The following is a 23,740-nucleotide window of genomic DNA, read 5'->3' on the forward strand; positions in this document are numbered from 1 at the left end:
CACAATCACAACCACAACCACAACCACAACCACAATCACAACCACAATCACAAGCTCTCCCGCATCAACGTCCCCCACGCCCCAACACCCCCTCCCCACCGCTCCCCTATCACCTCAATCACACACCCCATCTCCACCCCCCTTATTCTTCTTCTTCTTCTCCTCTCCCCACCCCCGCTCTCCGCGTAATACACCCGCGCGTCCAGCTTTCCCTGTGGTAGCTCGCTTATCAACACATGCGCGTCTGCATACCGACTCAGCAACCCCAGCAGTGCCGGCACGCCGTGCTGCGAGGTGAATATACTCGGCGGAGGGGGAAATGCGGGTGCGTAGTTTTGTTGCTGCTGCTGCTGCTGTGCGCCTGGTGGTGCGGCTGCGGCTGTCGTTGTGGTTACGAGTGACATGCCGCCGCTCGTCGGCGATCCGGCGCGAGGCGCGCCGTTGATGCAAGGGTTGAGCAAGAGAGTGTGCAGCTTGTGGGTTCGTGTTAGGGCTGCGAGGGTGCTGAGGAAGCTCGTTAAGAGGCTTGTTCCTGCGGAACAAGGGGGTTAGTTGGCTTTGGTGTGGATGTAGGGAGAGCGTGTGTTTACCCTGTATCGAATCTTTCTTTAGAAGCGGAAGGAGGACGTGTGCTAGGTTGTCGATTAGGATGAGGTTTAACTTTGGTGGGGATGGCTTCTCTGCGATGTTTGGCTGCCAGGTGTTTCGCTGCGAGGTGGTGTGAGGTGTAGAGTGCAGCGACACAGGTGCTGGCGCTGATGTTTCTTCTGTCGTTTGTTCTTCGATATCAAACAGCATCTCCTCATCCTGCGTTTCGAGTTCGTCGTCCCCCTCTTCGTCCTCGCTGTCCGCGACCTCTGTCCTCCTTGGCGGCGGTGCATGCGCTTCTTCCCCATCCACCACCACCTTCTTGTTCTCCTCTTCTGCTACAACACTCCCATCTCCACTCTCTTCTCCACCTCCACTTCCACCCCCACCCCCACCCCGCCTCCCCTCCAACTCCCCGCTCAACTCCCCAATCGCCTCCCTAACCCCCACGAAGTCAAAAACACGCAGGATCCTCACCCGATCCAACAGCTCCGCCGCTCTCCCTTCTTTCCGCTTCTGCACATCTACCTCGCCATCACCACCGCCTGACTCAAACACAAAGCACTGCTCGTCGACCCGTCTCAAGATCCGCGCATACAACCCCACGACGTCGAAATCACCCGTCGTGTCCACAACCGCCACTCCGCTGTCCCCGCTACGGAACAAGCAGTCCACAAGCAGCGTCTGCGCTACGCCGTTGCGGGGGGACGGCGAGGCGCTGCTGAGGGCTACAACGGTGCCACTGTGGAAGGGCGCTGCGAGCGCGGAGTCGAGAGTCGGGATGTGCAGGTTTGGCGGGTGCGTTTCTTGTTCTTCTGGGGCAGTAGAGGCGGCTGGGTGCGTTTGGTCCTTGAGGAGGGCGGTGAGGTCCGAGGTCGTGAGGAATGAGGAAGCGAGGAGGGGGTTGGCGGGTGTAGCTGTAGCTGTCGTTGTAGCGGTAGCCAGATCCCGCGATGTGTAATTCGTGTCCATGTTTCCTTATCTTTTCTGCCTTCTCTTTCACCTTTTCTTCTTTGAACCGAGCTATACCGTGCTATCCCGTGCTGTCTCGTAGCGCATTGACTCTCGACTCCTAACCCTCGGTATCATACCTCTCAATTCGCAATTCGCAATTCGCAATTCGCAATTCGCAATTCGCAATTCGCAACCCGTAGCTGAAGTTGACGTTGAAGGTAACATGGAGTTGCTAACCTCCACTAGCGGCGTCCGCAAGCCCAATCCACAACGCCGGGAGCTTGCCACGCTTGCTTACACAATACAGTACCGGTACAGTACATACAGTATATACAATACCCGAGAAGGGACCAAGCTCCCAGCCGAAACCCTAAAAAGCGCGACAGGGTAGGAATCGTGGCTGGCAATCTCGGAGCTGAGCCGAGAGGCGCTGACTCTGGAGAGAGTTTGGCTGCTGAGATGGGGTCACAACGAGCCGCCGATCGCGCAGCCGAGCGAATGGGGTGGAGTGGAAGGGTTGGTGGCGGCAGCAGGTAATGACGGGCGACGAGGAGGAACCCTAGTAGGTGGAGTCGGAGATTACAATCTCAGAAACGAGATGTGAGGAAGAGGTCCAGGGTCCATGTGCACCTGCATGCACGCCAAGAGTGCTATAGATGATGTTGCAAGAATTGATTGAGCTACAAATTCCCATCACGCCGTACCATCACATATGAGCTGAGCTAGCTGTCCGCTCGCTTCATGCATTAAACGTTTGCTGTAACAGGCGCAAGAAGAAAACTAACCCCTTTTTCGGATGCCGGTTATAGTCTAGAGATTTTGACAAATATACACGGGGATGGTATCCAATCCCTGATCCCAGTTCCCAACGTCCAATACGCCTGATGTACAAATGAGAAAAGATGCGTCCGTGGACGTGTGACAATGGAAGAAGAATGCCAAGGTGGGACCTAGGAAGTGGTGCTGTTGGAAGTGGAGAAGCAGTGTGCGCATCGTTGACATGCTCAAGCTTGTCGTCTACGCCCGCCCTTTATGCTTTTCATGCGGCCAAGGAAACCAGTGGGCTTCGACTCACCCAGCGATCCTGCGCTGTCAGTGGTTACTGCGCGGTGCAGGGGAACACGGGGCGGAGAGTCATCCTTGTAGCTAGAATCTGTAGTCTTGATCGCCGCGCCCTTGCTTTCATACGCCTTGTTGTATTCATCGAAGAACGGATTCATTTCGGCCGCTTTGTTCTGAGCCAGGGATCCAGCGCTGTAGGGGCCCTGTGGGCTGGAAGGGCCACCGTATCGAGCGTCGGGGGATTGAATGCGTGGTCCATCGCCATACTGGCGCCTCGGCTGCGAGATTCCGCGGAAGCGCTGGGCAATGGACTTCTTGCGTCCCAGACCGTTAATCTCGTTTGCCCTTTTCTGCTCAAAATCTTGCTCGACCGCAGTGCGTGATGCAGGCGCCCCCTCGAGGAAGGTGGACGTGCCCAGGCCGTGTGTCGGCTGGCCGTGCACGATATCTTCGCGGCCCTTTGCGCTGAACTCGCCTTCGGGGCGAGGCTTCTTCCACTCGCTCTCTGCGCCTCCAAAGTCTGTAAAGCCCTCTGCGCCTCTGCCGTGGATCCTGTCAAGATCGATCTTGGCGTTCAGAGGCCCCGAGCCACCGAGTGAGTTGTTCGCCGAGCCCACGGGGAAGGCGTGCATGGGAGCGCGCTGGTCCTTCTTCCGGTTGCGGTGCGGCTGGACGGCGTCGTAGGGCCCGTCGTGATGAATCATGCTGGGTCCGTAGATGCCAGTGACGTCAAGCTTGTCGATGAGGTCGAGGCCCTGAGGCTTGCGCACCTTCTTTGCGGTGCTGCCGGATTTGCCGTCTCGTTCGCGGTCCTCTCGTTCGCGGCGGCGCTCACGGCGCCTGCGGTCTTCTTTCTCCTGGGCGGCCTTGTCGATGATGGACGAGTCCGAGTTCCTGCGCGGGCGGCGCTCTCGGCGGTCGGGGCTGCTCTGCATGGGCCGGCGAGGCTCGGGAGGGCCGCGGGGTCGAGGTGGGCCGCGGGGAGCGCCTCGCAGCCTGTCCCTCTCCTCGTCTGAGCGCGATGGGCGGTGGCCGGCGCGGGGGTCGGTACCGCTGCGGTTGGGCATGGGGCGTGGCGGTGCACGCCGTCTGTCGTCGTCATCGTCGATTGTGAGGTTCTTCTGTGCAGGGCAGGGGCGGTTAGCAAAGGCGTTTGTCAAGGCCATGACGTGGTGGACGTCTAAGCAGACACACGGGCACAGGGCACAGGGCACAGGGCACACGGGCACAGAGCACACAGTGTGTGCTGTCGTGCGTCGTGTGTCGTGCGTGACGTGCATGGACGAGGGGAACGTACAAAGAGCTCTTCGGCGGCCGAGCCGTTGTTGAATGAGGCCTTCTTGGGTGAGGCCCTCATGTTGGCCGACATGTCGATGAGGTCCGTCGTCTTCTTGGCCTCCTTGTTGAACTCGGCCTCGAAGGTGGACAGGAAGGGGTTGCGCGACATGGGCCTGCTGGCGGAGCTCGAGCGGTCCGACTGGTTGGCGGGCGAGGGGAAGGCGGGAGAGGGGAAGGCGGGTGAGGTGGCTCTGTTGCGGAAGGGATTGTTGGAGGACAGGTTGGGCGAGGGGCCAGGCGACAGACGTCGCTCTGCAGTAGATAAGGTTAGCGACTGCGAGGAGCACGATAAGGAGCACGACCAGATGCACGACAGCGATCAGCAAGCGACACCCCCGATTTTGTCACACGGCGCAACGCAACAGGTGAAACGGGCAGCGATAGGGGCGGGCATTGGGCCTTACCTGGCATGGACGACTCCGCGAGCATGTTGCTGCCGCTGTTCGGGAACCCTGCAATAGCTGCAATACGTTGCGGCGAGGCCCAATCACACACGCGGGACGGTGGGCAGAGGCTGGCTGGTGACGCGCAAACACTGGCAAATCCTGTTCCTGCGGAATGGTAATTGCAGTGCGACTCGCCAGGCACAGGCACAGGCACGCTCTGCTGTCACGGCTCACAGCACGGGGACTGCAGCCAATGCAGAAAGGGGCGACGTAAGACTGGCGATACTGATGTTGGCGTGTTTCGTCTGGGAATTGGACGTGTTTTGTTCGCTGCGGAAGGATGGCAAGCGGGGCGTTCTTGAATGGCCGCGTTTGAGTGCTGCTGCTTAGTGTGCTGCAGGCCGTGCTTAGTGAATATCTGGGCAAGCAAGGCCGCGCGGGCGGGACGGTCGATGGGCAAAGGGGTGGGGGTGGCAGCAAATGTGAACGTGGACGTGGACGTGGGAGAGCAGAGGGCCGCCGAGAGCAGGGAGCACAGGGGATCTCCGGGCTTAAGAAAGGGAGGGTGACGGGGGAGACTGGCAAGCAAGCGTCCACGGTCCACGGCCCATGGGCCAGGGCCGTCCTGGACCTACCCGGGATGTGGCTGCCGTTCAGTAGGTCGTAGGCTTTGGGCCTGGTTAGGCCCCTTTGGTCTTTGGGGGCGACTAAGACGCCCAGCTCGACGCCTCTACCGCACAAACAGAGTCCCCACGACAGCTGACCATGCCTGCATCTGCCTGCATCTGCACGCATCTGCATGGCGCTGTGGGTTCTCGCGAGGCGCGGCCGAGCTGCTGCAGGATGCCGAGTCTTGCTGTTGCTGCCACTGGCACAAACATCCTGCGTCTACATCTACGTCTCCATCTACATCTGCATCGACAACGATATCTACATCTACATCTAATCTACATCTACATTGTCCTTGACATTGACATTGATATTGACATCGACATCGACATCGACATCGACATCTACATCAACATCTACATCGACATCTGCATCAACATCTACATCAACATCGATATCGACATCTACACTGTGCACAAAACACAGGCTCACCACGTCCAGTCGATCCAATCTTCCTGCACGTCCGCGACCCATCCGCAATCACCGCTGCTGCGCGACGCTGACCGCTGAATCGCACAGGCGCTCCTACGAGGCTAGCGCCCGGCCTTTGCCAACTGCGGGGAAGACCCTGAGCTTCAGTGCTTCACTATCCAGACCGGAGCCTCAGTCGCCGATCTAAGCCTACGCCCCCTGACCCTGACCCTGACTTTGACAACCACACGCCGTGTGCCTGGACTGCTGCCAGCTGCCCGCTGTCTGCTGCCTCAACCACGCTCGCCATGGCCCCTGCCCACGAGACCGCTGACGTACCGCGAACGGGTGGTTACACTCGCTTCGAGCTCGAACTCGAGGTTCGTCTCCTATCCTTGCGACGTCGTGTGCCCCTAGCTCGTTTCCGTGGTTGACACGCCCCTAGTTCGTGCAGTGTCTTGCCAATCCAGTCTATCTCAATTTTCTGGCCACGCAGAAAATGTACGAGAAGCCCGAGTTCGTGGCCTACCTTGGCTATCTGCAGTACTTCAAGGATCCTAAATACGCAAAGTTTCTGCAGTGAGTCTACCCCAACAGCCTCGGGTCGCCCCACAATCTGCTGACTGAGCATGCGTCTGCAGCCACCCTGCGCCCACGCTCCGAGCGCTAGAGCTGCTGCAGCAGGAGCGCTTTCGCCGCGAGATACTCAACCCTGGTCTCATGAACAAACTTGTCGTTGAGGGCCAAAGGAATGCAGTGCCAGGCCAGCAAAACTGACGAGGAAAGCACCAAGACTGCATTCTTCCAAAGCCAAGCCCGGGAGGCCAAGGTGTAGACTCCCTCTTGACTCCTCGAGAGACCATGTATGATAAAGGTCAGGCTTGGTCATCTATGGCTCTGCTGCATGATGGTCGTGTTTGGGCATGACAAGGCATTGCAAGACACTCATACACTAAGGCGCAAAGGTTGCAAACTGGGGTTGCAGCCCAGACCAGTTTGTAGTGAACGTTTCCGAGCAGCCATGCAGGAGTAAACGAACAGAGAGCGTGCACATGGCCATCATGCCACGGCAATAAATGCGGCTCAATGCAGGCATTCCACAAACGACGACTAATGCCAACACAGAGGCCATGTCTGCCGCAATATATAGAAACTTGACAATGGCAATAATACCCACATGCTAGTTTTGACAGCTGCCGTCACACGCAGACGTTCAGGCACGTCCATGTCTTTCATCGTTGCACGTGATATGTCATGGTCGTCCGCTGCCCCACATCGGTATCGCGGCGTACCTAGTCGCAGCATGACGGAACGCTCATGCTCATCAGGGTACTTACTGCCCCTCTACACGCCAGCCCTTCTTTCCGAGCGCTCTCCGCTATGAGACCTGTCGCCGAAGCTGAGTGTGTGCTTCTATATTCATGTGCCTGCATGTTGTTCTAACACTCAATAGGAAGCACTGGCATCAGCTTGACGATTTCCACTCTCTTACCGACCTCAAGATCCATGTGTCCTCGCACAAAAAACCGCAGATAACTGCAGGCCTTCGGTCGGTCTGCTGGAAAGTGCGTCTGCTGCTCGAAGAACACCGATCCCTCCCCCCCAAACTCAACGTTGCATCAGATCTTCCTGCTATTCAAAACCCTCGATCGATCGTCATGGCCAAACCACCTCGCCGATTCCCGTAAGACCTACGACTCGCTGCGCGCACACTATCTGCGCGCCATCGAACATCCTGATGAAATCGAATCATCGGTAGACCCCCTGAGCGACAATGACGAGGTACATACAACTTCACACTCGGCCCTATCTACCTGAGTACAATGAGTGTTGACCTGTACTAAGCCTTGAAAGTCACCATGGTCAGCCCTGCGAGCCGACGAAGCCCTTCGCGCAGAGATCTTTCAAGACATCGAGCGATGCATGCCAGATAACGTCTACTTTCGCCAGCCTGCGACACAAAACATGATGCTGGACATACTCTTCGTGTGGTGTAAGATGCATCCAAGTATTGGCTACAGACAGGGCATGCACGAGGTGCTAGCACCACTGCTCTGGGTTGTTGAAAGAGACGCTGTGAATCTGAGTGCAAAGGGTTCTGTCGACCAGACTTTGGCAGATATGCTCGACTCAACGTACATCGAACACGATACACACACCCTGTTCGCCCTCATCATGCAAACCGCAAAATCCTTCTTTGCGCCAGCAGACCCTACATCCTCTTCCAGAGAAACGCCGATGCTCGCTCGAAGTTCGAGGATATTCGATGTCTATCTACCCAAGGCCGATCCAGAACTGCATGCCCATCTGACAAAGCTGGATATTGTTCCTCAGATTTTTCTTCTGTAAGCTACCCGTGCTCACAACCTTGTCAATCTAACAGGCTCCAGACGATGGATACGCCTTCTTTTCGGACGCGAGTTCGATCTGGATTCTGTCTTCGACATGTGGGATGCTCTCTTCGCCATCGATGCGTCGCTGGAGCTGGTTGACATGATCTCTATAGCGATGCTCCTTCGGATCCGTTGGGAGCTGATTGCAGCAGAAACGAACGAAGCCTTTGCCCTACTGCTACGCTACCCAGAAGCAGGCGCACCAGCTTATACCTTTATCAAAGACGCACTATACTTGCGTGATCACCTCACACCGCAGGGCGGAGCTGAGATCATCACACGTTATGGCAAACAAGCACCATCGATTGAGGCAGAACCGGCTGCAAGTATCCGTGTACCTTCACCCGCGCTATCGTTTGCTTCTAGTCGCACTAGACAAAGCGTCGGCTCTCCCAAAAGTTTCCTAGGCCCCCAGGGAGCGGGACTAGAGGCGGTGCTTCAGGGTGCTGCAAAGAACGTTCTTGAACGCGGCTCACAGTGGGGCGTTGGGAGAGCACTTCGAGACGCCGTTGGTGAGGTGCGAAAGAATGTGGAGGCTTACCAGAGCGGAGCCGTTTCTGGACAAACAACGCCGAGATCTGGGGGAAGAGAGTTCCGAGCACCGGGCTTGCTCAACACTGCCGCAGCCAGTCAGCGCCCCGGGTTAGATCGAACGCACTCTGCCAATGCGCTGAAGAAGATAGCAGAGCTAGAGAGGAGAAACAAGAACCTAGGAAAGATGCTGGAAAGTGCTGTGGCCGAGCTTTGGGAGCATCATCGAGAGCAAACGGAAAAGCAAAAATCCAGTGATGGCGAAGACAGCAAAAAAGGCGCCATGGAGGAACTCGGCCTTGCTATTGCAAAGGTGCAGTTCGTACAAGTCTATCTAGAAGACTCATCGATTCCGCTTCCAGTGGACGAATCAACCGACCAAGCCGCAACAGCGAATGCAGCCGCAAGTCTGGCGCCGCCGTCACCTGTACCGCACGAGCTTACAGTAGCCGCACCACCGACGGCTAGTCCTACCGTGCCGCAACCAGCATCGACAAAAGCAGAGACAACACAACAGTCTTCCTCACTCAGCCCGCAAGCTTCGTCGCCAGTTCAAAAGACTTTGTCAGCAATACCTCCAGCCACTTCCCGCTTGGCCCCACGTTCACGCCCACAACTGACGTCCTCCAACTTCTCTTGGATGCTAGGTGAGGAGTCTGCACCGTCAAACTTTGCCTCCGGGGCTGCACACTCGACTTTTGCTTCAGATGAAAAGCGGCGCATGAAAGGAAAGGGTTTCTTGTTCGGCGATGAAGAGGAAGACAACAGCAGTATCAAGGAGAGTAAGGGTAAGAGAGGGAGTGTCAGCGGGAAGAGCTCCGCCAAGGGTTCGAAAACCAAAGGCAAGCATGCGCCAGAAGTCGAGGTAGAGGAAGAGGTGATCGACCTGGAAGACGTGGGGAGGAGAGGCGTCATCTAGGCTGGAGGGATAGGACGTCACCGCAGACGAGCGACCCACGATCGACGTCGTACCAAGCTGACATGAAGACGTTCGATCCCAGCGCCCGATGAAACGTTCAGTAACATCAGACTACAATATGGATGCCCTCGACACATGTGCCGCGCTTATTCCCACACAAAGGCAGCTCACTATGCACTCACGGCCCAATCAGGACAAGCTCTCCCGTAGCCCTGCATACGGGCCCCACGTAACTTGCTCACTAGCCCACACACCCAGGGCTTCAGAATGACGCCAAATGACAAGCTATTCGCTTTCCGCCGTCTCCGTAGGCGTAAACTTAGCAACCTGGCGCCACCACTCAGGCAAGAGCGGCTACCGGCGCGTTGAATAACAAGTGCGGTGACAAACCGGCGATCCACCTCTTTTTGCTCGACGATAAAGCCCCGCATCTGCCCCTCCACGACTCTTCCCCTTCCCTACGCACAAACGCATATCAACTTGACGTTTCTCACTACCCACCCCAATACCCTTTCTCACCAACCCAACCCAACACTCACATCAACATGCCTGGCTGCGGAACTGCTGGCTGCACTTGCGCCGACTGCGGCTGCGCCCAGGGAGCCTGCAACTGCGGCAAATGTGAGTCTCAGCGACGAACCGCTCTTGGATCAACGTGCTGACCCCGTCTCCCAGAAACCCTCGGCGTGACTCGTCGACTCGACAATTTGACAAGCCTTCGACGGCTTGGACTCAAGCTATCAAGGCCCCACCACCTGACGGCGCAAGGCCTGGGGCAATTCCCGGCGCGGATTGGGGACGGACGCAATCAGTCAATCAATCCATCATTCCACGTGTATATGCACATGACTACCTTCCACCTGTATTGTGCATGCACGTCTGACGTTTGTGTGTGAAGAATAAATCATTACTACTACAACTACTACTACCACTCTCCATCAACTCAGAGCGTGGCACAACTCTACCGCCTCCCACTCATCAACTCCAACAGCCCCTTGGCCGCGCTCCCCGCCGTGCCCGCACCAGCACTGGTTTCCCTCCACTGCTGCTCCTTGAGCCGCTGCAGGCGCTCGTGCTTGCTCGCCTGCCCGTGCAGCGGACTCTCGAGCGCCGCGGGACTGACGCTCTGTACCGGCGGCGAGCTCCGGACATCGTACCCCTCGACCGTTCTCGACTCGACGCCCGCGCTGTGCGTCGGCGGCGCGAAGCTGACGGGCGGATGCCCCAGCGCGCCAATCGGGCGGAAGGGGTCGAGGTTTGCGCGCACGAAGACGGGGTGCCGCGCGGGCGACGAGACGGTGATGTTGGGGACGCGCGCCGAGGGCGTGGCCGCGAGGTGCTCGGCAGATGTGCGCAGCGCGTCGGGCGACGACGAGAGCTCGTACTCGGACAGCACGTCGCTGGTGCGCTTGGCTACCTGGTTCGTGCGGACTTTGTATTTGGCAAAGTTGAGACGCGTGCGCAGCAGCTGGGCGCGCGACTTGGGCGCCGGTGCGCTCGAGGGGGTTTGGGGCGGCGCGGGCTTCGGCGTGGGTTTGGGGACGGCGATGCCGTGTTCAGACTGCTGGCTGGCGCATAGCCCGTAGTCGAGGAACTCGGAGAAGGACTTTTGCGAGTCTTGGATCGGTTCGAGCGGGGGCGAGGGTGGGGAGGGTGTGGGCGTTGCGCGTTCGGTGGGGGACCCTGGGTCGGCAAGGCCTACGGGGTTGTTGGACTGCAAGGTTGAAGACTTAGTGCTGGGCAGACGCGTGCGTGTAGGGGCATGTACTGTATGGCGCTGCACGGCGGCGGCGGTGAGCTGGGCTATCGCGTCTGGCTGAGGAAGTGCGACCATCTTCGCCGTGGGCACCTTCTCCGCGTCGTCTACCTCGGCAATGCTCCTCTTCCTCCCGTGTGGGAACGCGTCGGCGCTCGGCGTGTTCTCCTTGTCGGCGAGGACCTGTGGAGCGTGGGCGGTTGCGTGCACTTGTTTCAGTGGGCTTTGGGCTCGACTGAGTTCAGACGAGTCGACACTCCTTGGTTTCGAGGGCGTGTTCATGGCTCTGGGGGTCAAGTCGCCGAGAACGCGACGCGAGGGGGTACCGGGGAGGCTATGGTGGGTAGCCATGGCGGTGTGAATTTGTTGTTGTTGTTGTTGTTGTTGTTGTTGTTGTTGTTGTTGTTGTTGTTGTTGTTGTGGTCCTATGTGAGCACTGTCTCAGGACGCGTGGGGAACGAGCAATGCGCGCGCCGAGGACGATGTTGAGTTGATATCTCTGGTGTAGAATCTGTGTCTTAGCTCGCACGACTGACAAGATCAGAGGCAGTCTGGTAGAGGAATAGAAGTCCAATGTTGCGGTCGCGTCTATCTGGGGCTGGGAGAGTATGGATGCATACATGCATGCTGTGACCGCTGACGCGATCGGTGCTAGGCGCGTGCAGTTAGCAGTTAGGACCCCTAGCGCGGTGCCCCACCTCTCTTCCTCGCTCTCGCTCATCTCCAGCCCACTCACGCTCGCGCTCCTCCTTATCGATACAGCAATGGACTATGTCGTCCTGCGTCTAATGCCACATTGACGCCGTTGTCGCACTGAAGGATTCTGAGCACACGCAATTACTGCGATGGACAGGATCAATCTCGTCCTCAGTAAAACATCTATCCGCGTGGAACACGCCTTACTCGGCTGCAAGGTCGCACCGTGGACACAACACGGCTGCTAATTCGCGATGCCAATGCCTGCTCCCCGCTCCCTTCTTCGGCCCCATTGACCCTATCTTCAACAATCTGCAGAGCCGCATAAGCGTGTACATGGTGATGCTCTTTGGCTAGGATACATTTGCCGGCTTCCAGGGGCTTACGTCACCTGCGAGACGTCAACTTTTACATTCCAAGCATGGCTGGCTTGTCTGTTACACCCTCCTGGGCAGCGGACCGTGTCTGCTTTCAACACTTGTACAGACACAGTTACATCTGCTGCATTCCTTACCAGACGTACTGCTTTAGCGCCTCAAGATCTCGTATTCGATACCTTAGCAGCCATGAAAGGCTTCCTCCAGAAAGCCAAGGCTGAGTGGAAGGACTTCTCGCAGCGTGACTCTCAGCCTGGAGTTCAGCATGATCAGCAACAGGTCCCGCCTAGTCACTCTCCGCCTACAGGACATCAAAACAATTGTGGTATCAACGAACCTACAGCTCTTGACGTGTTGCGATATCGTTACCATCATGGGACCAACTTGGGCTCCGTCTACGTGGTCGAAAGATGGCTCCAGCCGTCTCGATTTCCTGAAGGCGCTGAGGGTTCGAGCGAGCTTGCAGCTGTTAGAGCGTGGGTCGACAGGGAAGGTATCGACTGCGCCAGGCAGAAGTTTGAGCGGCACTGGTCCAGTATTGTGACTGATGCGGCCCTTGGATGGCTAGTCAAAGAGGCTAAGTGTACAACCATTCGCCTGCCCATCGGCTACTATGATCTGCCTGGTCCCGAGTTCACTCGAGGCACGCCGTTCGAACCCTACGCTCAAGTATATTGCGGTGCATGGAACAGTATTCGCGCTCTCATCAACAGGCTGCGAGAGCGCTCGATCGGTGTCATGCTCGATCTTCATGCACTTCCCGGCGGTGCAAATGCGCAAGAGCACTCTGGCACGAACAGTGGTCGCGCCGAGTTCTGGCATTCGGACTCAAACCGTGCCTTGGGTATACATTGCGCGCAGTTCCTTGCCCGTGAAGCCAGATCGGGACTCGACATAGCTGGCATCCAGCTCGTCAACGAAGCTGAATGGGAGTCTCACCGTATGTACGAATGGTACGACGAGGCTGTCGCCGCCATATCTGCCATCGATCCAAGCGTTCCTGTCATCATCTCCGACGGATGGAATTTTGATAAAGCAATCGAATACTCGCTTCGGACGAACTCCGTCTACACTGAGCGGCCGAAAGCTCCGGTCGTTGTTGATACGCACTTCTACTGGGCTTTCACGGATACTGATAGAAAAAAGTCGCCTCGACAAATCATCCAGGAAGTCGGAACGAAATTGGCCCAGCTCGACGGCAAAGAGGGCTCAGTCATCGATCGCGGCGCTGTTCAGACCATTGTCGGCGAATACTCTTGTGTGTTGACCGAGGACTCTTGGGCAAAAAGCAACGGAGTGGCAAAAGAAGAGCTTGTAAAACAGTTCGGCGAAGCACAGAGTAGGCGTTACCAGCAGCGTACTGGCGGGAGCTACTTCTGGACATGGAAAATGGACTGGATGCCCGGTGGAGAATGGGGCTTCAAGGCCCAGACAGATGCAAGAAACATCGTACCTCCTCAGCATGCTGCTCTGTCTTCAGATGAACGAGCAGAACGTTTAACCAGGGCAAAGTCAGAACAAGGCGGGCGTAAGCAACAGGCGCTCCAGCAACATGTGAGTTACTGGAATCAGGCGGACCCCAATGGCGCCTACGAGCATGAAAAGTACGAGTACGGCTGGCACGTAGGCTACTCAGACGCGATGGCTTTCTTCGAAGGACGTGGCACACAAGGTGACGGGATTGGTATGCTGGAGCTGTGGGTGCTCAAGAGGATTAGGGAAAGTGGATACAGAGGTGGTTTCACATGGCTGTTTGAACAAGGACTACGGAAAGGTATCAGCGACTTCGTTGACGTGGTTGGTAATGGATGTTCGGCACTTTAATATCTTATCTTCGATGTTTCTACTGTTCATCTCCAAGACGACCAGTTCAAATTCCTTAGCTGGAATGCACCTCACCCCAGTCACGAGTGAACCCTCGAAAATCAACATTCAGCGTCGCCATGGCTGGACTCAGGATTGCAATGGCTTGCATTCATGACTGCGATTGCGCGCAAACTGGCTGACTCCAATTGCTCTGCAAGTCGTATCAACGGCGGCAATGGAAATCACTCAACCACCTCTAGTAACTGCACCCAGCACTGACAACAAACGTCAATGTATCAAAATCAAGGCACGTATCAGGATCAACGGAGATCAGCTACCGTCACAGTCTGTAATTCCAGCACAGCAACCATATCAAGCGTATTGCGAGACGATAACTTCATCAAGACCTCAAAGTCCAGATTTCTTTACCTCCCCTCCCACACAGCAAAGCTCTTCCCACCCTCCCCAGAACTCAATCGCGCCTACATACACTGCTCGAATAATCCATCGGAAGAGAGAAGTGTCAAACGTGGTATCCTCTCAGCACCCTGACCCAGTCCACAACACACCAACCACATCGCTCGAAACGATTCACGAAGGAAACAAACAAAACGTATCAGCCAATTGCTTACTTTCGGAGAGGGAAAAAATTTCGGCAAGTCAACAACGGGCCGTTTCACAATCAACAATCGACTGCGGCAGCCACTTAGGAGCACCCGCTGACCATATGCCGCGTAACCGTACACTGTCACTTTCACAAGTACAACAAGAGAGCCTTCTTTCAAACCCAACGACCCAAACCATCACGACGAAAACACCCTTGCGGCAAAAGCGATATGGAAGGATGGAACACCGCCCGCTGCCTCCGTTGCCATCACTGCCACCGGAAGTTTCTGTGGATGCAACAATTGATCAGCGGGACTTTGGACAAAGAACAGTGAACTTCAGCCGAGGAGAGATCGAAAAGAAAACGCCAAAAGTGCAAGAGCAGACAACGGCGCCACATCTAGCATGCGTCAACGCCTATATCCCGCCACCGACACTACCTCCACCCGGCCACCACCACATTCACCTTCCATCTGCAACGATTGAACACGAACGCCCACTATCTAAAGCCTCAAGACAAACCGTTACCTTTGCAGATAACTCTACGCTTTCATCTCGAAGCTCATCGCTAGATCACCACAGTATCGACCATACTCATCATCAAGTGCAGGCTTTGCGGCAGAGCAAAAGCTTCTCGACAGATACACAAATTCCCTCCTCCCTCCGCCTCTACAGGTCTCATGACAGTTTGTTAGTCACGAACGGCGATGGAACTAGCAAAACCGCACACGCTTCTAGACGCACTATGCCAAAAGACTCCAAACACAAGTACATCTTTGGCCAACGGCCAGCATCCAAGATGATCCTAACACCAGGCCTCGGCCGAGCCAGCAACCAAAAATATAACCCTCGACTCAGCACTTCAAAAGCCCAGTACCGTGGTCTGCAGACGCTCCCACGTCCACTGCCCTCCTCACTGCGTGTCGGCGAACCACAAACAGGTCCACGCCAGCCGCCGTGGGGCTCGCTAGAGGATCTGGAAGAGCAAAGAGAGAAGAGGGGCGATGCAAGGGAGCGTGTCCAAGCCAAGCAGTTTCGATCTGCTACCCTGAGTCAGGCTACTACAGTTGGCTCGACGGATAGCTTCGGCAAGGAGAAGATGAAGAAAGAGGTTGAAGAGTATAAGGAGCAGGTCATGAGTGTGTACCCGGATATGACGTTTGATGGGAATGCGGGAAGAGGTGGACGACGGAGTTGCTGTTGTGTGGTTATGTAATGAGGCTAGTAATAATACACGGTTTGCAACCGATTCAAAGGTTGACAGGCAGGCGTAAGGCCATCCACGACTTGTGCCTCTTGTAGACTAGCGTCCATGAACAATCACACAGCCACAAGAGGCCGCAACATCCTAGCATCTTCCACCTGAATCTAACAATATCCAAGAATCGCCGCATCACGCTGGGTTGAAGTCGAGATGACATCCACATCTAAGAAATGCAGTCACCAAGTCCTACAGCTCGAGCCTTCGCCGTTCGCTGAATTGGCAGGCTACACCCAGCCTTCGCTCCAGAAACGAACAGCAGCGACGACTAGATCCTTCCGAGAGACTCAATTTCCTGCAAGCATGAAAGATCCGATCGATGTCTTTCCGGCTCCATTGGTACTTCCATTTGATGATTTGAATTACGATCCAGACTGTGAATCTCAGGATTTCAAAAGCTGGCTGCAGGTTAAGACAAGAAACAAAGTGTCTGCGTCGAGGCAAACGATGTACGTTGCACGCGTACCAGAAATCACAAAGGACGTTGCTTATATGCAGGCCTGGACTGTACCCAACAAAACCGACTTCAAAGAGAAGGAAGCACAAAGCCCAAACATCAAAAGCTTTATCGACTACACCAGTGCCTTCTACCATGGCCTGCCGGTCAAAGAACTCCCAATACAACTCAAATGGGCATCCTGGGAAGAACGTGCTGCAACAGTCCGTAGCAAATCCTTGCCGAAGTACATCGCCCTTCAGCATGGCGATGGGACTACACGCATCCGGACTCGTGTCCCTCCCGATGCCACTTTCCCTGCCCAACTCAATCTCGACGATATCCTCGACGGCGCAATCAGAGCCCTGCCCAAAGATGCCCATTCACTGCTCCTCCTGGTGGATCACGACATGTGGGAAGCCGACGACGATTTCTGCTGCGGTCGCGCATACGGCGGTAGTAGAGTCGCCGTTGTGCAGACGGCGCGGTACAATCCCGTACTCGACGCGAAAGAGGGTGTTGATCGAGCCCACATGTGGCCTTTGAGCCACTGCAAGGCCTTCGTTGACGTTTTATGCCGTACCGAGGATTTTCTACCGAAGAAACCTACGCGTCGACAAGTCGCGAGTTCGAGAGCGGGGCCGATGCGGAAAGCTGTCGACGCCGCTGCGAGCAAGATGAGTGACCAAGAGACGAGTGGGGACGGAGAAGCGCTCTGGTTCTCCCGCTTGGCTAGGACTGTGAGCCATGAGCTTGGGCATTGCTTTGCACTCGGACATTGCGTTTATTATGCATGTAACTTGCAGGGTACGGCGGGGATGAAGGAGGATGTGAGGCAGCCGCCGTATCTTTGTCCCGTTTGTGAGATGAAGCTTAGCCATGCTGTTGTGGTTGAAAAATTGAGAGGAAGTGAGGAAGAGAGGAGAGCGTGGGTTACAGAGCGGTGTGAGAGCTTGAGAAAGTTTTGTCAGAGCCTTGAGAGGGATGGGAAGGGGACGGCGATGTGGAGTGGATTGGATGCCTGGTTGGGAGAGAGGATGATGAATCTATAACACCATACTTCATGTCGCTCGATTATACAAGAATTCACCTGCTCATATACCCGCCATCAACCACCAATACACCCCCAGTCACAATTCTACTCCGCCCACCCTCCAAATACAACACTCCATCCGCAACCTCCCGCGGCATACCAAGTCTCAGCATATGAGAAAATCAAGATGGAATTTTGGTAGTTGACAAATGTAAATGAGTACTCTACGCAAAGACCAATCCCTTGTATCCAGAGGTCTTGCACTCCTCACAGCGCCTACGGTACTCAATCGCACTCCCAGTGTACCTCGCAGGATGTCTACTTCTCTCCGTCTTGCCCTTTACGTTTTTGTTCACTCCCGTCATCCAGCTATCCACTTCATTCATCAGACTGCCCTTGCTGCACTCGTACACGTGCTCCGTCCATGCATCAACCGCCTCTTGCGTTGGTTCGACAGAGGTATAATTGTTGTCCTTGCAGTACTGCAGCAGTTCCTCGATGACGTGTACCACGTGTTCTATGCTCCGTGTAGCATTACCAAAAGGCTGGTGGGGGCCGAGTGTCATGAACATGTTTGGCATGGAAGGCACGGTGATGCCCAGGAACGTGTGAGGTTTGTGGTCAGGCCAGATGGCTTGGTTGCCTTCTTTGGTATCACTGCTTGCGATCAAGGGGCGGTTGTCTTTGCCGTGCCACTCGATAGCGTTGAATGCACCAGTAATGGCATCGAAACCAGTAGCGTATACCAAAACGTCCAGCTCGTGCTTCGTCCCGTCCGAAGTCACGATACCATCAGCGGTTATTTTTGTAATTGTCGTCTTCTGAAGATCGACTAAGTGGATGTTTGGCTCATTGTATGCTTCGAAGTAGCCGCTTTCAAGGGGCACTCGTCGAGTACCAAAACCATGATTCTTGGGAATCAGACTTTCTGCCGTCTCAGGATCATGTATCCGCTGTCGAATCTTGTCTGCCATGTATTTGGAGTATAGTTCGTTCGCCTGACGATCGGTGTATGTATCGCTGAAAACGCCTAACATCTTTCCAAAGCCTGGCGCATTGTACATCTTCTCCCAGTGCGCCAGACGCTCCTCTTCAGTCACTTCTGACGACTTTCGTGGATCAGCTTGGTGTATGAAACCAGCCGATGTTTCCGCGCAAGTCTTAAATACCGAGTCATACTCGCTTCTGTAGATATTCATTTGTTCAGGAGTGATTTCGAAGTTACGAAGCGGCGCCGACCAATTAGCTGTTCGTTGGAAAACGCTGAGTGACTTGAAGCCGGGCTGTTTTGAAATGGCGGTGATAGTCTGAATGCCTGTGGCACCGGTGCCAATGACGCCGATGCGTTTATTGGCAAAGTCGCGACTGATGTCGAGGCTGGATGGCCACCTGGACGTATGAAACGCCTCGCCTTTGAAATCATGGACTCCAGGTATGGCAGGCAGCGTTGGGGTAGAAAGGAAGCCAAGGCAGCTCAGAAAGAATCGTGCTGTGTACTCTCTTTTCTCCGCATCGACGAAAGACCATGTATGGTTTGCATCGTTCCAATGAGCTGTTTCTATCTGTGTGTTGAACTGTATATCTTTGTACATGTCGTGTTTCTCGGCAATGCGTTTGATGTACTTTTGCGTTTCCGGTTGCGGAGAGAATGCCTCCTTCCAGTGCCATTCATCAAGGAATTCCTTGTCGAAAGAGAAGCTGTACGACAGTGATTCCGAGTCAAAACGACATCCAGGATACTGATTCCAGTACCAAGTGCCACCAACGTCTGGCGCGTTGTCAATAACCTTCACGCGCCACTGCGGAAAACGCTTTCGAACGTGATAGAGACTGCAAATGCCAGACAACCCGGCACCTATGATGATGACATCATAGTCAGGGCCTGCTGGAGCGATTGAAGGCATGATGCTTGATAGATGAAGTCGGTGTAAGCAAGAGTCTGATCACGGATGGAAAAAACTTGCGGCTCAAGTACTTGAGAAGCAACGCTCAGACTGCCGCGTATCATAAGCCAAAGGCAACAACCCCAAACCCCTAAGCAGTCCGAAGTAGTCGAGGGGCAATTTATTTTCGTAGATCGTCTGCTGGACTAGCCTGTCACGAATGTGAGCGTACCGCATTCTTGGGTGAACATGGCCTGGTTTAGGCTATTTTCGGGCAAACCTCCGAGCCAGTTGGGGGAGGGATGCGGGGCTCTGCATATGCCAATATATTAGAGTTTCATTTAGGATACGTCTGTAGTAGAAAATCAGTTTTGTGTTAACATTAATATGCCCTATTGTGGCTTACTTTTGATACCTTACGATGTTCAAAGACCTTTATTAACCCCTGTGCAACCTACTAGTATTAGTCAATCCTTAACACCTCAGCCGATGCAGCCGACCCCTCAGGCGCCATTGTTGCCTGGTACTCCGTTGAGCCAGCAGCAGGTCAATCGTGAACCACTTACGTCAACAACTTATTAATTGTTCTTCCTACTACCTAAACTTGCTGCCTTTATACGCCTTATCTGCCTTATAAGTGTCTAGACTACTACAACGTCGCTAAACAACACAGTATACTTCGTTAACATCAGAATTAGCTGCTATTAGGATAATTGTAGGTTGCAACTAAGGATAGGGATAAGCTAGGGCAGCTAATATAGGTACCGCTGTACTTACAAACTCCCCTACAATCATCTGCAACCATTTTTAGGTCGCTGTTTTGGCTGCAATTAATACTACTGTGATGCTAGAGAGTGACTGAAGGGGTGTCGTTGAGTGGTGGGTCACCACTAGCAATCTAATTGGCCCTCGGCGATTTCCTAACAGAGCCTAGAACAGACGATGTTCACCAGAAAATGCGGTATTTATACCGTTATCGATGTGCGAGATGGTAGCAAGGTCGACCCTTGGATCACACTGACGGTCGAAAGATACGACAGGCTTGATGAGGCTGTCAATATGGCCGGTATCATCACCAAAGCGATTCCAGTCAAAGCCCTGACGGACGCGGACTGAAAATCTTCATTTGCCGTCAACACGAAGGGCGTGTTCAACTGTTCGCGAGCGCAGCTAAAGGCAATGCAGGACGGTGGGAGTATAGTAAGCTTCACCAAGACAACTCACTTCCCCATGGTCTAAGCTTTCCCGTAGGTTTCTGTAGCCAGTGTCCTAGGTCAATTTGGCTCACACGGCAACGCGGCTTATTGCGCCAGCAAAGCCGCCGTTATCGGCCTGTCCCGTACAGCAGCCAACGAGAAGCAGAAGGCCAGAGTCAACTGCGTGGCACCTGATTAGCTTCCATATCCCTTGAAACGCCGCCCAATATTGGGGCCTAGCGAAATGTACGCACCCACCCCGGATCTTCACGGCTACGATCGAAACTACGTCATAGACAAGCGAGAGGTTCCGACTGGCCAGCTATAGTCAGTTGACAGTAAAAGTGACAGGGTGGGTGACAGATTAGGACAGCATGCAGGGCAAAACGTGACAACTACAGAAAACTAACCAGTTATCTACTGACCCGCGTTCATAGTCTATATTGATGAATCAATGTTCCAGATTTGGGGTGGGTGCGTACACATCGTCAGGCATAAACGCATAGGACGTTGCTTGAGCAGATGCGGGCGTTAGAGATCCTTGTATTAGCGACGTGGTCTCAAGATGGAGGTGGCGAATTGCGAGGACGCGACCACGTGGAGATGCGGTAACACTGAGCCACGATTTTAAATAAGAAGATAAAAGTTGTGGTCAAGAAATGAAGAGACAGCGATGGCGCTTGAAAAAGGTGAAGAGGGGCAAGCAAGATCGCATTTGATGGAAGAAGTTGAAGGATGTCTGTGAACTCAATCTTTCGAAATAACTACTGGCCATAGCGCGCACAGTTGCTTGTCTCTGAAAAAAGGGGCGCGTACTTCACAACCACTTACGCCTTGTAGAACTCATCCGCCTCTTTCTCTGTGACGTCGCTGACAAGGGATCGCCTCTCATCGATCAGCCCGTACCGACTTCCCCTGACCCTCCACCACATCTCTCTTCGGTCTCCATTCAGTGTGTCATTCAGGAGCTCCTTCTTGAACTCACGCACGAATTCGTTATACATCTCCGGCTCCTCAAGCTCAGTAAGCTCATCTCTCATCACACTCAAAGCTTCCAATGCCCTTCCATAAGCACTTTCACCCACACTGTTCCTCACCAAACCCCGGATCTCCTTCGCCATGGCATTAGCAGCGGACTGTATAGCCGCCAGGTCGTCGGTGACAGCAAGTGCCTGTTTGAAACTCGGAACAAGATTCTCAGGATCGATGTTGACTTGTGTTGGATTTCCCAACAGCGCATCAACATCGAGCCCTGAGATAGGTTTATCATGCTCAGAGCGCTGACGCTTGCCACGGCCTTTGACTTTGAGTGGAATCTTCTTTACGTCTGCGGCCATTTTCAGGGATTCAAGAGCTTTGCTGGAGTGCTTAACAAGATCTGCAGGTGGCGCAGAATATTTCGTAAGTACCGAGGGCGGGTCGGGGATGGTGAGGGTTGGATTAGGGTGAGTTGAGCGCCATTTCACGATATGGTTGATGCGGTGGACGAGGGGTGCATATGTGTCTTCTGGCTTCGCGTATTCGTCGGCGTTGCCATCCTCGTCTTCTGCGAATGTGGACAGGTCCATGGCATCGACATAGGCGTCCATTGCAGCTGTTAGATCCATGTTGGGAAGATCCTTGTGTTCTGTGATGACCTTCCCGCTTACAGTAAGCTTTCGGTCTAGAGGCGGAAACTTATACCGTCGCATGTCTTCCTCGAAAGGCAACTCTACATCGATCAAACATTCAAAGTCCGGCTCGATGCGTGGCGACAGGAGAACCATGACTGGAGGCTTGTTCTCCTTGGTGACCAGGCGTGCAACAGCGTACAGGCCACCTTCGTGCAGAGCGTGTATGAAAGACGATAGCGCGAGCTGAGCTTGCTGGTTCATTCTCTGAGGTACGATGTAGTTCGTACGGCTCATGGGAAGGTAGCGTTCGAATTCCTCTTCCCTAGCAAAGCCAACAAGCTGCAGTGACGGATCTGTTTCCAGCTTTACGACGTTGAAGTCAGATTCAGCGATGTGAACTGCTGTTCTGCCATACTCGTAGCCCTTTTCTAGCTCTTCCATCTCGACATTCTTCTTAATGCCTGGTTCGTTGGGGTCGTCGATTTGGTAGCCACGCTGATGTCGCACAGCCGCCAGGTCGCTCATAGGGTGGTCTTCTCCAACTATGGTGGCCGGAGATTGATCGCTTGGGCCGGCCCCGCCCAGATCTGTTCGTACGACGAAGGAGCTCGCTGTCGGTGGCTTGGCAAGCATCGTGCAGGGATACCGTTCTACGTCAATAGTGAGAGTTGCATCGAATTTATCTGCCGGGCCTCCAAGAGTGAGCTGGCCCTTGAAGCTGGGTATCGGCCGTGTCTGCTTTAGGCGCGGGATGTTGAGCTGCTCGATTGCTTCTGCTAGAGTACCAAAATTACCATTGCAACTCTCGACGAAGCTCTTCAGCACTTCTTCGTTGTTCGCCTGCTATACGTTAGGTGTCAAAAATTTAGGCATCTTGAGCTTGTTACCTTCGCGTCATTCTTGTCCTCTTCTTCATAGCCGTAGTCTGTATCGTCGAAGTCGAGGCCGAGAAGCACAAGCTCGATTGGCGCATCGATATCCTTGATCTTCATCGCTATGTCATCTAGATCGCCATCATCCATCTCACCTCTCCCATCAGTCACTATGATGATTCGGCGATCGTATTTAAGCGGCTTGCCAGCTTTGTTTTGGGTTGCGCTATACATTAGCTGAATGGCGACTGCTAAGGCAGAGACCACTGGAAAGGTAAGCAAAGGGAGCTCAGAGCAGATTCCAAGGTACTAACAGTCTCCTTCGTTCGTTTTATTAGGCTTCAGTCTGTCTTGCAATCTCCGTATGTCGCTCAACAGATACCTTGACCCTCGTTAGCGTGCTCACTGTTGTAGATCCAGTCAATCTCACTGTTTCAGCTCGGAGAACACCGTGATGTTTTCGTAGCCCTCAGCTTCTTCCATAACACCGTTCAGATTTGATTCATCCGTGCGACACCCAATCACACTCATGAGCGCTGTCTTCCTGCCTGTCGCAACCTGCGCAATCTTTAGTTCTTGTCTTCAAACCACGCAGCCAAAAACGACCCGACGTAATTACAATGCGCCACCCACTAGGTCACCAAAGGAACGTCTGCATACTGTAGTCGTAATCTTGTCCCATACATATTCAAGTGCCCAGTCGAGATCTGTGAGATCACGTCCATGACGCTTCTCGCCCATCGATGCCCCCAGATCGAGAATGTATATCGTCGCTTCCTTACCCGCCATGTTTGCAGCTAGCTGCGATTTCCTTGCTCTTTTCGAGGGCGTTGCGCGTGCGTGAAAAATATGCTGGTGCTGGAAGGCACCTGTTGAACTTTGAAGTGAATAAGAGCAGCACCATGCAAGACAAAACACGATTTACTTTTGGAAAGAAGGTAATCGTGCGAGCGG

At 54.4% G+C, this 23,740-nt stretch overlaps 11 protein-coding genes across 11 annotated transcripts, besides 15 other annotated features; 6 read left to right on the forward strand and 5 right to left on the reverse strand.

The window, feature by feature from the left end:
- Positions 1-53: part of a tandem repeat that runs on past the window's edge.
- Positions 54-114: 61 nt separating this feature from the next.
- On the reverse strand, positions 115-1,560 carry EKO05_0003347 (uncharacterized protein; the record flags this gene model as incomplete). Its single annotated transcript, XM_059636146.1, has 3 exons — positions 115-212; positions 257-532; positions 591-1,560. 3 exons carry the CDS (start codon positions 1,558-1,560, stop codon positions 115-117), a joined length of 1,344 nt encoding a protein of 447 aa, XP_059492129.1.
- Positions 142-164: a tandem repeat.
- Positions 337-382: a tandem repeat.
- Positions 890-1,015: a tandem repeat.
- Positions 1,561-1,683: 123 nt separating the features above from the next.
- Positions 1,684-1,735: a tandem repeat.
- Positions 1,736-1,740: 5 nt separating this feature from the next.
- Positions 1,741-1,774: a tandem repeat.
- A 66-nt stretch (positions 1,775-1,840) lies between these two features.
- Positions 1,841-1,881: a tandem repeat.
- Positions 1,882-2,546: 665 nt separating this feature from the next.
- On the reverse strand, positions 2,547-4,371 carry EKO05_0003348 (uncharacterized protein; the record flags this gene model as incomplete). Its single annotated transcript, XM_038938391.1, has 3 exons — positions 2,547-3,725; positions 3,902-4,194; positions 4,347-4,371. 3 exons carry the CDS (start codon positions 4,369-4,371, stop codon positions 2,547-2,549), a joined length of 1,497 nt encoding a protein of 498 aa, XP_038800918.1.
- Positions 3,629-3,685: a tandem repeat.
- Positions 3,794-3,841: a tandem repeat.
- Positions 3,844-3,885: a tandem repeat.
- Positions 4,372-5,097: 726 nt separating the features above from the next.
- Positions 5,098-5,129: a tandem repeat.
- A 42-nt stretch (positions 5,130-5,171) lies between these two features.
- Positions 5,172-5,507, forward strand: EKO05_0003349 (uncharacterized protein; the record flags this gene model as incomplete). Its single annotated transcript, XM_038945386.1, has 1 exon — positions 5,172-5,507. One exon carries the CDS (start codon positions 5,172-5,174, stop codon positions 5,505-5,507), a length of 336 nt encoding a protein of 111 aa, XP_038800917.1.
- Positions 5,206-5,406: a tandem repeat.
- Positions 5,508-5,716: 209 nt separating the features above from the next.
- Positions 5,717-6,185, forward strand: EKO05_0003350 (Mediator of RNA polymerase II transcription subunit 31; the record flags this gene model as incomplete). The annotated part of the gene is made up of 3 exons (XM_038938516.1): positions 5,717-5,788; positions 5,854-5,987; positions 6,050-6,185. The coding sequence occupies 3 exons, from the start codon at positions 5,717-5,719 to the stop codon at positions 6,183-6,185; spliced, it is 342 nt and encodes a 113-aa protein (XP_038800916.1).
- Positions 6,186-6,788: 603 nt separating this feature from the next.
- On the forward strand, positions 6,789-9,251 carry EKO05_0003351 (uncharacterized protein; the record flags this gene model as incomplete). Its single annotated transcript, XM_038938639.1, has 5 exons — positions 6,789-6,811; positions 6,862-6,973; positions 7,032-7,190; positions 7,263-7,753; positions 7,799-9,251. The coding sequence occupies 5 exons, from the start codon at positions 6,789-6,791 to the stop codon at positions 9,249-9,251; spliced, it is 2,238 nt and encodes a 745-aa protein (XP_038800915.1).
- Positions 9,252-10,056: 805 nt separating this feature from the next.
- Positions 10,057-10,081: a tandem repeat.
- A 78-nt stretch (positions 10,082-10,159) lies between these two features.
- Positions 10,160-10,184: a tandem repeat.
- Positions 10,185-10,212: 28 nt separating this feature from the next.
- Positions 10,213-11,358, reverse strand: EKO05_0003352 (uncharacterized protein; the record flags this gene model as incomplete). Its single annotated transcript, XM_038945385.1, has 1 exon — positions 10,213-11,358. One exon carries the CDS (start codon positions 11,356-11,358, stop codon positions 10,213-10,215), a length of 1,146 nt encoding a protein of 381 aa, XP_038800914.1.
- Positions 11,359-11,370: 12 nt separating this feature from the next.
- Positions 11,371-11,428: a tandem repeat.
- An 841-nt stretch (positions 11,429-12,269) lies between these two features.
- EKO05_0003353 (Glucan 1,3-beta-glucosidase) lies at positions 12,270-13,904 on the forward strand (the record flags this gene model as incomplete). The annotated part of the gene is made up of 1 exon (XM_038945384.1): positions 12,270-13,904. One exon carries the CDS (start codon positions 12,270-12,272, stop codon positions 13,902-13,904), a length of 1,635 nt encoding a protein of 544 aa, XP_038800913.1.
- A 217-nt stretch (positions 13,905-14,121) lies between these two features.
- EKO05_0003354 (uncharacterized protein) lies at positions 14,122-15,708 on the forward strand (the record flags this gene model as incomplete). The annotated part of the gene is made up of 1 exon (XM_059636147.1): positions 14,122-15,708. One exon carries the CDS (start codon positions 14,122-14,124, stop codon positions 15,706-15,708), a length of 1,587 nt encoding a protein of 528 aa, XP_059492130.1.
- Positions 15,709-16,200: 492 nt separating this feature from the next.
- On the forward strand, positions 16,201-17,241 carry EKO05_0003355 (uncharacterized protein; the record flags this gene model as incomplete). Its single annotated transcript, XM_038938296.2, has 1 exon — positions 16,201-17,241. The coding sequence occupies one exon, from the start codon at positions 16,201-16,203 to the stop codon at positions 17,239-17,241; it is 1,041 nt and encodes a 346-aa protein (XP_038800912.2).
- A 205-nt stretch (positions 17,242-17,446) lies between these two features.
- EKO05_0003356 (uncharacterized protein) lies at positions 17,447-19,126 on the reverse strand (the record flags this gene model as incomplete). Its single annotated transcript, XM_038945383.1, has 1 exon — positions 17,447-19,126. One exon carries the CDS (start codon positions 19,124-19,126, stop codon positions 17,447-17,449), a length of 1,680 nt encoding a protein of 559 aa, XP_038800911.1.
- A 2,002-nt stretch (positions 19,127-21,128) lies between these two features.
- Positions 21,129-23,575, reverse strand: EKO05_0003357 (ATP-dependent DNA helicase yku80; the record flags this gene model as incomplete). The annotated part of the gene is made up of 4 exons (XM_059636148.1): positions 21,129-22,754; positions 22,802-23,012; positions 23,217-23,344; positions 23,447-23,575. 4 exons carry the CDS (start codon positions 23,573-23,575, stop codon positions 21,129-21,131), a joined length of 2,094 nt encoding a protein of 697 aa, XP_059492131.1.
- Positions 23,576-23,740: the final 165 nt, after the last annotated feature.

Source organism: Ascochyta rabiei, chromosome 5, assembly GCF_004011695.2.
Source record: "Ascochyta rabiei chromosome 5, complete sequence".
In the NCBI taxonomy this organism is placed as follows: domain Eukaryota; kingdom Fungi; phylum Ascomycota; class Dothideomycetes; order Pleosporales; family Didymellaceae; genus Ascochyta; species Ascochyta rabiei.